General features: G+C 40.1%; 1 protein-coding gene, 1 long non-coding RNA gene and 2 other non-coding genes across 6 annotated transcripts; 3 read left to right on the forward strand and 1 right to left on the reverse strand.

The window, feature by feature from the left end:
• The first annotated feature begins 1 nt into the window (after window position 1).
• LOC103051190 (uncharacterized) lies at window positions 2-3,243 on the forward strand. The gene is made up of 3 exons (XR_456302.4): window positions 2-215; window positions 775-916; window positions 2,574-3,243. It is a non-coding gene; the product is annotated as an uncharacterized LOC103051190 (long non-coding RNA).
• On the forward strand, window positions 277-396 carry LOC112541236 (small nucleolar RNA SNORA26). The gene has a single exon (XR_003085268.1). It is a non-coding gene; the product is annotated as a small nucleolar RNA SNORA26 (small nucleolar RNA).
• On the forward strand, window positions 1,443-1,560 carry LOC112541235 (small nucleolar RNA SNORA26). Its single transcript, XR_003085267.1, has one exon. It is a non-coding gene; the product is annotated as a small nucleolar RNA SNORA26 (small nucleolar RNA).
• Window positions 3,244-4,138: 895 nt separating the features above from the next.
• Window positions 4,139-10,445, reverse strand: DNAL4 (dynein axonemal light chain 4). Of its 3 annotated transcripts, none has more exons than XM_007433141.4 (4): window positions 10,316-10,445; window positions 7,831-8,009; window positions 6,329-6,412; window positions 4,139-5,091 (listed from the first exon to the last, which is right to left on the reverse strand). In XM_007433141.4, the coding sequence occupies exons 2-4, from the start codon at window positions 7,900-7,902 to the stop codon at window positions 4,927-4,929; spliced, it is 321 nt and encodes a 106-aa protein (XP_007433203.1). In that variant the 5' UTR covers window positions 7,903-8,009; window positions 10,316-10,445; the 3' UTR covers window positions 4,139-4,926. The 3 variants fall into 3 exon arrangements, with proteins under 3 accessions (XP_007433203.1, XP_007433204.1, XP_025025539.1); XM_007433142.3 differs by lacking the exon at window positions 10,316-10,445 and adding an exon at window positions 9,972-10,305; XM_025169771.2 differs by lacking the exon at window positions 10,316-10,445 and adding an exon at window positions 9,939-10,305.
• Window positions 10,446-10,646: the final 201 nt, after the last annotated feature.

Here is a 10,646-nt window from a genome sequence, read left to right on the forward strand (position 1 = left end):
CGGCCACCTCCTGCGTTCTTTTCTCGCCCTGGTGCGGTCGGCGGCGCGATCTCTTCGCTGCAGCTGCGGGGCCTCTGCTGAATGCCTCAGGCCACGGCGGGAGAGAGGAGCATGGCGGGGGGCAAGAAGAAGCTGGTGGGCGAAGAGGAAGAAGCCCCTGACCTCCTGCGGAAAGCAGGCCGGGGAAGGGAGCGCGGAGGCCTTGCCCGTGAAGGGTATGCTCACCGCGCAGGGTGGGGGTTGAAACGCCCGTGTCCTTTCTCGGCCCCTTAAACTTTGCGCCTCTAAAGCGATCTGTGCTTTAAGATGGTCAACACAGGGGGGCAGAGCGCTCTCTCACGGAAACCTGGGGCGGGGTTGGGCCTCTGCTTTCGGATCCTGTCGTGAGAAACACGTTCTGGTCTTTCGGTATCTTTAAGGGCAAGTCCCGGGTCTTACTACTGGATTGTCGGCGGGAGGCGGGAAGGGTACCAATTTACCTTGTTAGTCTCAACTTCTGCTGTATTCCTGTGTAGAAAATGCGAGTTGATGTACGACTCTTAATTACCGGTGTTGTTATGATCAATTCTTCATAAATTGCCGAAGACGGGAGAAAATTTGAGGTTGAGGTGACTGAATTTATTACATCTTGACCTGCTCTTCCCCCCCCCCCCGAAAAAGTTCAGATAGGCCTGGTTAGGAGAGTTGCCAGCACAGGTCTGTGATGACTATATTAACTGGCTGGCTTGAGCTCTTTACAGCAATATTAGTTGGCTCTTTTTCATTCTGTTCCAGGCACAGACCCAAGGAATAGCTTATCTGCTTACAAGAATGGCCTTCTGCAAGGAAGTTGTAGATGTTTTGTAGAAGTTATTCCATTGAATGGGATGAATGAAATGGCTGAAGTAATAGCTGTTCTGTTTGTTAGCAAATAATGGTAAGTTTTATTCCACTCTCTATAATGTAGATAAATTATCTCTCTTAATCTCACTATATACCTAATGAACCTCTTGGTTGCATTCTGGCTACCAGCCACCTCAGAAACTTTTACTTTCCTGTGATGCATCCAATTTCTCTATTGCCAAAGTAATAAAGTACCTGCTTATAAACCCATCCATTGGCTTCTGTTTTATTTTGGATTCACCAAAAGGTTCTTGTCTTCACTTTCAGATTCTCAGTGAGGAAAGGCTCCATCTTCTTTTCTCCTAGATTTGCTGACTTTTGATCTAGAATTTGGTGGACATGTTCCTTTCCTCTACCAGATCTCAAAGCATTATATCAGTAGAGGGTGCTTTTAAAAAAATCTCCACAAAATCCCAGATACGAAAAAACAAAAACCTGCAATTTATCCAGTACCACATTTCTGAAAATTATCACCTCCAGAGTTACCAACTTGAGTCAGTTCATTAAAGCTACTACATATGGATGGACCTGTGTCTGGAATTCATCTCCCCCTTTTAGCTTTGCCCTCTTAAGGCTGATTGTGCTTTAAGTGGCCAGTACAGAGGGGTAAAATAATTCTCTCTTAAACCCAGAGGTAAGGGTGCAACTTTTCTCTGGATCCTGTCGGGAGGAACAAAGAGAAAAAACAATCTTTGCTAAATATCTCTTATGCTAGAAGACATTGTTACTCAAGAATTGCCAGTGCTGATATAACAGCAACTATAGCTTTTTATTATACACCATAATGTGAGTTTTGGGTTTTAAAGTAATCAGTAGTTTTGTGCTTCATAGTTTTTTTGTAAAGCCGATCAACTTTTTCTTGGCAGATGATTTTTTTTCTTTTAAAGCAGATGCCTCATGTTTTATCAGTATTAGTAGAATTATTTCTGAAAAAAAGTATTTGTGTTATTTCTCTTATTTATATTCTGCTAGAGTCCAAAGACTCTTGAGTACTATGAACTTTACTATGAAAATTGAGAGCCAGTTTGGTGTAGTGGTTAAGCTACTGGGTTAGAAACTGGGAGACTGTGAGCTGGGTGATCCTGGGCCAGTCATTCTTTCTTAGCCCAACCCACCTCACAGACTGGTGGTTTGAGGGAAAATAGGAGGCAGGAGCATTATCTATGCAGCCTTAAATTGTACAAAATAAAGATGGGATATACATTCAGTAATAAAATTGATCTGTTACTTTGTGGCAAAATAATATACATGCTTACTGGCTGGTTTCACACAATATCCTAAACCCCAATAAACAATTCCTATTTTATGCAATGTACAATTATGGAATAACATAATGGCCTGGTTCACATAAACTAAGATGGTGACTGGGCTTTCTAACATACTGACCCCCAGACTTGAAGACACCATTTTTAACCATCAAAATGTATCCTGGATGGAAAGGACTTAGGAGATGGAAAACTCAGGGAACATAAATAATTATGTTTATTGCTTAATATTTGGCTCCTGGCTTTTTGGATGGCTTTCCCTCTATATTAAACTTGATTCCAGTGAGTAAAATATCTATGCTGGGCAATGGTAGAGGGGTATGATGAGTCATAAGTATTCATGATTGCTTCAGTTGTAACATGCACTTGTATGTGGCTATTGGCACCATGAATAATCTGAACCTATTTTTTCTTGATTTTTCACAGGAAGGAAAGACACAGTATCCATAAGGTGACTTGTGGCTGACTTCGCTGATGAATGTTCTTGTTGCAGTGTCTAATTTAGTCTGGAGAGATCTGGCTTCAAATTCAAACCTGACCATGAATTTTCCTGGGTATTGGCCTCATAGGGTTGTGAGAAAAAAAATACTGGGGTTTTCTTTGTAGATAAATTGACTTGGATCTTTTTTCATCCTTTAGATTTCAGAAATGTAGGCATAAAGAGATGCTCGCCACCTGTTTCCTCAACCCAGGCCCTTCTTTTCTGATAAAATTGGTCTGGGAGGGACTGCCCCCGTGACAATGGAAGGTGAATCGGTGCCTCCTTGTGAGAGGCCTTCTCTCTCTCTCATCTTTTAAAAAGGAGTTGATTATAAGACTTCTGTTGACTATCCTGTTAACTTAAGTACCTGTCCTTTGGAACAGCCTCCCCCTGGCTCTTTTCTTAGGTGTTAGGGTCAGGACATCAATGGACCCCAGTAGATACCTTGGTGAGAGTTCTTTGGTTACAATGATTATTCTTAATTGTATTCTGTACTGTATTTTATTTATGCCTTTTATTAATATGGTTTTTATGTATTGTTTCTTAGCTGCCCAGAGTTATTTGTTTAAGACGGGTGGCCATATAATCTTCCCAAATAAATAACAAACAAACCTCTGTAGTTAGTCTGCTTTTACACGTTCTATTTTGGGGCAAAGATGGCAGTGGCCTTTTAACTCTAGTTCTATTTGGAAGATGCTGATTATCTGGATCCATTTAATCAGGCTAGGCTATGATAACAAGGCTGCTTTGATTACCTTGGTGGATGGCCTGTGCCAGAAATTGGGTGAATGGGGAAGAGGGAGATGCAGCTGTGTTGGTTAGTCTCGACCTCTTAGTATCTTTTGATACCATTCATGTAGTATTCTTATAGACTGGCAGGATTTGGCCTTGGGGGCACCCTTCTATAATGGTTCAGGTCCATCTGTGTTCAGAAAGTTGTGCTGGGAGGCAGTTTTGTGGTATGTAATCTGATGGCCAGATCCTATGGTAAGGGTAAGAAAAGGAAAAATATGCAAGGAGAGATTGACTTGTTTTTTCTGAAAGGGATAAACCATTTGTTATTTCAGTGGAATGGTTCTACAAGTCAACCACCATGTGAAAAAACTGTCCCTTTAAATATAGACATGTTCTGTGATGTAACATGATGTTTATTAGGGCTAACTAGAGATCAGGATTTGAAGTGCACGAGTGCATATGGCAACATTTTGGAACACCTTAAGCAAGACACGTCTTGGGATTGCACATCAACTGTAGAGGGCAGCCAAGAATTAAGAAATGATCCAGCACATGGCTCAATTCTAATTAAACTAGAATATATGCGCTTGTCACTCAGCAACTCAATAGCAATTTCTGCTGTCCCAAGAGGAAGCTGGAGGTGAACCACAACATGGTGAAGTAAGCATTAACTGAGGTATAACACTAAATTCAGTCATGCTGCAAGAGATTTTTGGATCATACTGGAAGCTCATACACACTGGTCCCCCACCATTCATGCACATAAACACAGAATTCTAGAATTTCTCAGATAGGAGCCATGCATTTAAAAAAGTTTTTATTGTAAAAAGTAAATCCCCTTTCCATTCCAAATTCTAATAAGGGATATAGAAAATACAATTAGGATCATTCCATTAACCAAATGCCCCTGTGATGGCATCAGCCTATAAAATGGAAGTACAATTGTACTTAGAAGTCTGAGAAACTGGTCAGGTCCATTCTTCCCATTACCAGATTCTAAACACATTGGCATCAGGATAATCCCACCCCATCCCCATGCTATGCAAAATAGCTCTATTTCTGCACCATATGCTTCACAAATTCTATCAGTGCTCTTTAGGTGTAGTGAGGTGGCGAGGCAATCATCTTAGCAACTGTTCACTGGCTTAGGTCTCTCAACCGTGCAGCTTTCATCTAGGCAGAAAGACGATGGCTGCCTTTCTTTTCAGGTCTGCCCTCAGAAAGTGGGAAGGATAGCAAGGAGGAGCAGCAGCAAATTTGGGTTAAAATTCTCACACTAAAATGTATGGCTTCATAAACCCAATCGCTCTTGCACAATCCCACCTCTAAGCAAGAAGACACATTGGTAAAATCAGAATCAAACACTCTCTGAGCTGGATTAGTAGCTCAAACAGATTTATAGATACACACTAAATATTTCTCATAAAACTTGCATATAAATAAGAAAAAGCCCAATATTTTTATTATTAAAAATAAAGCTGCCCTTTAAATTGTACAAAAAGCAATTAAAAGTCTGGAAAAAAGTATCCTGCATGTGGTGAGCTTCAGTAGCAAAAGAATGTGTCAGGAGCATTTCCAAACACAAACAGCTAGACTGCCTCCGAAGAACATGTACAGCAGGTTCTTCACTTCATGGGTGATTTCAAAGCCAAAACCTTCGCCAATCACTACATGCCAGGAAGAGCCAAATTTCTTGTCCATTGTCTCTTTGATCATCTTGGCAGCACTCTGAAGGAAAAGTTCAACATGGAAGGAAACAGAAGCCAAAAGAGAAAGGTAACAAGTTACTGAAATGGAACACTTTGTCTCACAAAAAAAAAAAAAAAAAAACCAGTAGAACAAAAGCTTTCATGGACTGTTTCAGCAGGTAGCAACACCTGGGCAGAGTTGGGCTTGCAAGCTAAGCAGGCTAGGGAATACAGGACTGTAGACTAGATGAGGAAGTCCAAAAAACATTTCCAGAAAAAGGCAATGGCAAGCCACATTTGTACTGTTGCCTGAAAACTGCATGGCTGCATGGCCATCCCGGAAGTCAGGAGCTGAATCTGATCAGAGGTGTGTTTTTTTTGAGGGAGTGCACAAAGAGACCCTGAGCTGTAGGTAAACATGTCCACATCTGGTCACTTACCAAACAGCTGATAAGAGAAAACTAGCATACTTATAGCCAGGATATTTAACATAAGTACCAAAAGGTCTTTATCCTACTAGCTCTATTCATCAGTTGAAATACTGGGAACACAAACCCCCACTTCCTGACATTGCTCAAATGACATTCCCTCCTGCAGAGACTTGCACAAATGTCTGTAGGAGGAAAGCCTTCCACGTGGTTAATGAGGAAACTACCACAGCTTCCCTCCAGCAGCCATTTGTGCTAGAGTGCCTGCAGGAGTCAATGTCATCTGAGTGACATGGGTAGGGAGCAGGGCTTATCTAAAGCATTTGCATGATGAACACTCTTCTGGATGCTTGAATGGAGCTTAGCAGGCATTTTTCTGCCCTGACCAAAAACTGAATCCAGTTCCTCTAATGGAAACAACTATGTGCCAACTGAGGGGGCTAAGTACATACAATACTGCTTGCTGAGCTATAAAAAAATTACCACAGTTAACATTAATCTTAGTGTGCAGTGCTACATTCTAAGCATGAAGGCACCACGTTGGGGAAAACTGCTCTATCGTCACTTAGGAGTCTTAAATAATCTTTTATAGAAAGAGATTTAGCATCAAAGGCAGAGTTAAGAAGGCATTCATACAAACTATGATTGCTTTTTAATATATATAAATGACATCAGAGTCTATAGTCTAGATTATATTTATAACTTGCTTTTGGGCCTTTTGGCTGACTTTATAAGAATGAAGATTTCTTGCCTCCTCTATTATCCTTTCCTTTTTGGAAGAGGGATTCAAAATAAATAACTGGACCATATGTGGGATATCACCAAATACAGAGGTTTTAGAGTTAGTACCTCATTGTTGGTGGCATATTTCTCACATGCAGTGACACATAATTCCATGGCCTCGACTCGCATTTCCTCTGGCATGTCTGAATGCTGGGAAAAAATTACAAACAAGGAGGATCTCAGTCAATATTAAGGCAGGATTAGTTAATGCATAACATTAAATCACAACTAGATGCTAGGACGTTAAGTGAAGAATGGAGGGATTCAAATCTCTTCCAGTAAATTTGCTTTTATTCATTACAGAGAATTAAGCGCCAAGAATACCAGTCTACAGATTTTTTCCCCAGAGATCTTTGTCTATGCAATACACTCCACTTCCAGATAAAATTCTCCTTTTCCATATGCCTCAAATGTTATTGCAGTTCTTTTTATACTGATTTATATTCTTATTGTTATCTCTGACATTCATGCACCCTTACTTTTCTAGCATTCACATCTCCTTTTACACTTCTTGCTTGCTTGGAATCATATTTCTTTCATCCCTCCCAGTTTGTGCAATGTGTACAGTATGTACTATGAGGCCCTGATAAGTGCCTTCTATTTTTTTCTCATCTTATGCCTGATTTTTTAAATATAATTTTATTGAAAGTTTTAACAACAACAATAAGAACTAAAACAGAATGAAAAAGAAAAAGAAGGAAGAAAAAAACTAAAAGCACAGAAAGAAAAAAAGAAAAATAGAAAAAAAATAAAGATATAAAGAAATGGCTTCTGATCTTCACAGCAGTTATAAGTACAATTTTATTTTAGCCTCTCTCTCTAAAGTTACATGACTTTCTTCTTTCTATAATCTATCCTGTCTAATCATCAAAACCATAAATGCATAAAGTGCATTTTTTCTTTTTTACACAAAAAGTTCATAAAAGGTTTCCAATCACCAATAAATGTAGATACTGTATTGTCTTTTCTCTAATCAAGTCAATTCAGCCATTTCAGCAAATTCTGTCATCTTCACCAACCATTCCGTCATTGTAGGTATTGCCAAATCTTTCCATCTTTGTGCATACAGTAATCGTAAGCCGGATTATTTGACAACTTTACCAAAAGACTTGGAATGAATCTCTTAGACTAGCTTTAGAGTGATCCACATTTCATCATTCAAACATGGAGGGAAAGCAGGATGTCCTTGATTAGAAAACTTCACATGCATTATGTAACACATACAAAGAAGTATCAGCTTGCTTGGGCCCATAGCAAAGACTTCTGCTTCATCACAGATATGCTATAAAAACATGGTATGATACAAAACAACCTTGAAAGAAGATGATGCTTACTAAGCTATGAGTGACAGAAATGCACATTTTGATCAAGGCTGCTCTTTATACCTTGGGCAATCTGATTTTCATAGATAAACTGATAACTCTTCAGTCACTATGGCAACTAGTTCTCTCCACCCTTCCTCTCATTCTTCTGGTTAGATTTTGTGGCAAATTAAGATGTTACAAAGACATTATATTTCTGTATCTTCTGATTCAGAATATATCATATCTCTTAGCTTCCATTCTTACCCTAATCAGTGGGAAGCTGTGAAGTCTCTTATAATCTGCTTCTTCTTTTTTCCCCTCCCCGGTGTCTGCCATTGTCTGTCCACTGTGACCCCAAGAGGGGTCAGAATATCTTGAAGGAAACCAATCACGTGTAGGCTAGCACTGTGAATTCAGGTCAGTTTTTGGAGAAATACCTTATGCTATATAGAAAAAAAAAGAAAAAGAATGAAAAAATAATATAGCATTATAGTTAGGCGTTGAGGGTATAATACAGCCAAGTTCTTTTAAGAGAATAAAAATAAAAACAGTAATTTATATGACAATTATATTTGTCTACAGTCTTTTTAGATTTTTAGAATTGTTTTAGATTTTTTTTAATTCCACCTTTCTTATTTTTATAAATAACTCAAGGTGTCGAACATACCTAATACTACTTGCTAATATTATTAAAATATGCATGCTTCATATGGTAACAATAATGAAAAACCTGAACTACAGTGACTGTGATGATCCTTGTTTGACTAAATTACTGCCATTTGTTTAAACTTCATATTGAGAGCCATAGTTTCAGAAGCAGCAACTCCTGTGTATTTTTCCACTCTTTCAGACAAGTCTCTCTTTCCCCCCGTGGAATTAACAGCTAATCAATCATCCAATCTTGTGTACTCATATATATTTTAAAGGTTTAAAGGGTTTTATAAGGAGAAGAAAATCCCTTGCTGGAGATTCTACAAAAGAGCTATCTTTACAGTAAGCAACCCTGAGCTAGAGGGGACACTGCTCTATTTCAGTATAAGCCAGTTTCAAATATTGTACAGTATTACCAAATCACCAAGACATTACTCTGCAGCTCCATAAAAATAATGGAAGATATGGATGAGGAAGAATTAATATCTGGGCGCAATACTGGGTGATATTCTTTAGAAGGTAGTCAATGTGCTGCATTTCTTCTAAAGAATATCACACAATATCACTCAGTCTGGTGTTTCCAGGCAACATGGATACTCAGTACACTTGGCATATCATATATTTGAAGTTAAATCTCTGAACTTTCATTGCAAATTGTAAAAAGCAACTACTAAAGGATGAGCAGTAAAACGAATCAAAATACAAATAAAGTATAATTCTGCCTTCTTGGAAGACAAGATTTAAGAGACCTCAAAGACTGGAAAGAAATGCCATCCTACTATCCAAATGCCTGGACACTTGGGCAAATAACCTTCCTTTTCTAATAAAAATTATGCAACAGATATGATTTTTGCATATTACAGGATTTTGGGGCTTACCTTGTTTATATGTAACTCTTTTTGTAGGACTTTTAAATAATGATCTTTTTAATATTGTAACTGCAAAACATTGTTGCCTTATATCTTTGTATCATCCTTACTTTCTTGCTATGTTGCTGTTTCTGAAATATTCTTTCAGCCAACTATTTCAATAATCTTGAGACATTAAAACTGCATTGTCTCCAAGTAAGTTAACTACTGACCACCCCAGTGCACATTTTGGATTCTCAGGCACTATGGTTTCACCATGAAAATCACATGACACCAAGTACTGATTGTAGCAAAAACCATACTGTGTGTGGTTTATTAGCTTCCAACCATTCAGCTATTTTAAAATCCAGAGCCAGAGGTAAGTTTTGGCTCATCTGTGTATTTAGATGATATGCCTCCATTATGCAATTACTTCTCATAGTAACTTTTGAGCTGACTACCACATGGAATCAGAATCAACCCAGTGTCCTATTGAGGAACGATCAAAAGCGCCATTTGGGCCACTGATTCCGGATCACCTTACTTTGGAATGGTGACTTGCCAAATATTAAGAGAAAAATTTAAAATATTCTGTTGTCCACTTCGCTGCTAAGGAGAATGGTTCCTTATCACGACACATACCAAGTAAGAAATCCCGCTATTTTATTCATAAAAGAGTACATCTCCAAACCCAGAAAGCTTTCCACCTACGCGAGGGCTACCTGCAGCTACTCACTTCGTGTGCAAACACACTCTGCACATGCTCAAAGGTATCACACTGCTCCCCCCCGATTCAAGGCCGACGGGACAGTAAATCATCTCCAGAGTACAAACCCACTTCAGATCCAGACCTAAGCGAAGGCATTTCGGTACCTTAAGTGAAAATCCAAATTTCCTCCCACGCACCTCAGAAAGGAGCGGTGAGGAAGAACCGCAGCCGGTTGAAACAATTATTCGGCTGCCTCTCCTTTGCCCGGGCGAGCCGCTTCATCCTCCTGAGCCCTGCTCAGATACTCGCCTCGCCCGGATCATACACGGGCTGGAATGTGGGACAGTCCCACCCAGTCGCTAAGGAGAAAAGAGCACTCCACGACCCGGCTAAAGGCAAGGATAGGCGGCACTATCCGGGGGACCAGACCCGCCAAACGAAAGGCGAGGGGCCGGTGAACGCCACCCGGTCCAAGGAGGAAGCGAGAGGCAGCTCCGTCCACGCCGGGAGCCCAAAACGAACACTCGGTGGTACATCTCACCTGCGTCACCTCGACCCCGAGCCCCAAAAGCCAGCCTCCTTGCCGTTGTTAAGGAAAGAAACGTGCTTGTCTTAGCAACCGACGCCGGAAGTTCCGCCTTCCACTTTGCCATTGGGCAGATGTAAAAGGTGGCGAGCATGGACAGGGTCCAAATGTTGTCGATTATGCAAAAGGGTCCTTAGTCACCTCCACAGTTTCATCGGGACATGCAGCGATGGGTGTCCAGAATCTGCCTGATGAGATTAGTAGAATAAGTTTGAGAGGTAGAGAAGTTTCTCTTCGTTTCTTAAGCTACGCTGTACAAAACTGTACCAGAGTTTCGCATTATTGC

Source organism: Python bivittatus, unplaced genomic scaffold, assembly GCF_059951505.1.
Source record: "Python bivittatus isolate LINGU-HERP-01145 unplaced genomic scaffold, Pbiv_v1 ctg000580_np1212, whole genome shotgun sequence".
Taxonomy (NCBI): Eukaryota; Metazoa; Chordata; class Lepidosauria; order Squamata; family Pythonidae; genus Python; species Python bivittatus.

Coding starts and splice junctions, on each gene's coding strand:
- DNAL4 (XM_007433141.4), bottom strand. CDS start 7,902: ATGGCAGACACCGGGGAGGGGAAAAAAGAAGAAGCAGATTATAAGAGA. Junction 6,413..7,830: donor ACAGCTTCCCACTGATTAGG/GTAAGAATGGAA, acceptor ATTTTTTCCCAG/CATTCAGACATGCCAGAGGA. Junction 5,092..6,328: donor AATATGCCACCAACAATGAG/GTACTAACTCTA, acceptor CTTTTCCTTCAG/AGTGCTGCCAAGATGATCAA.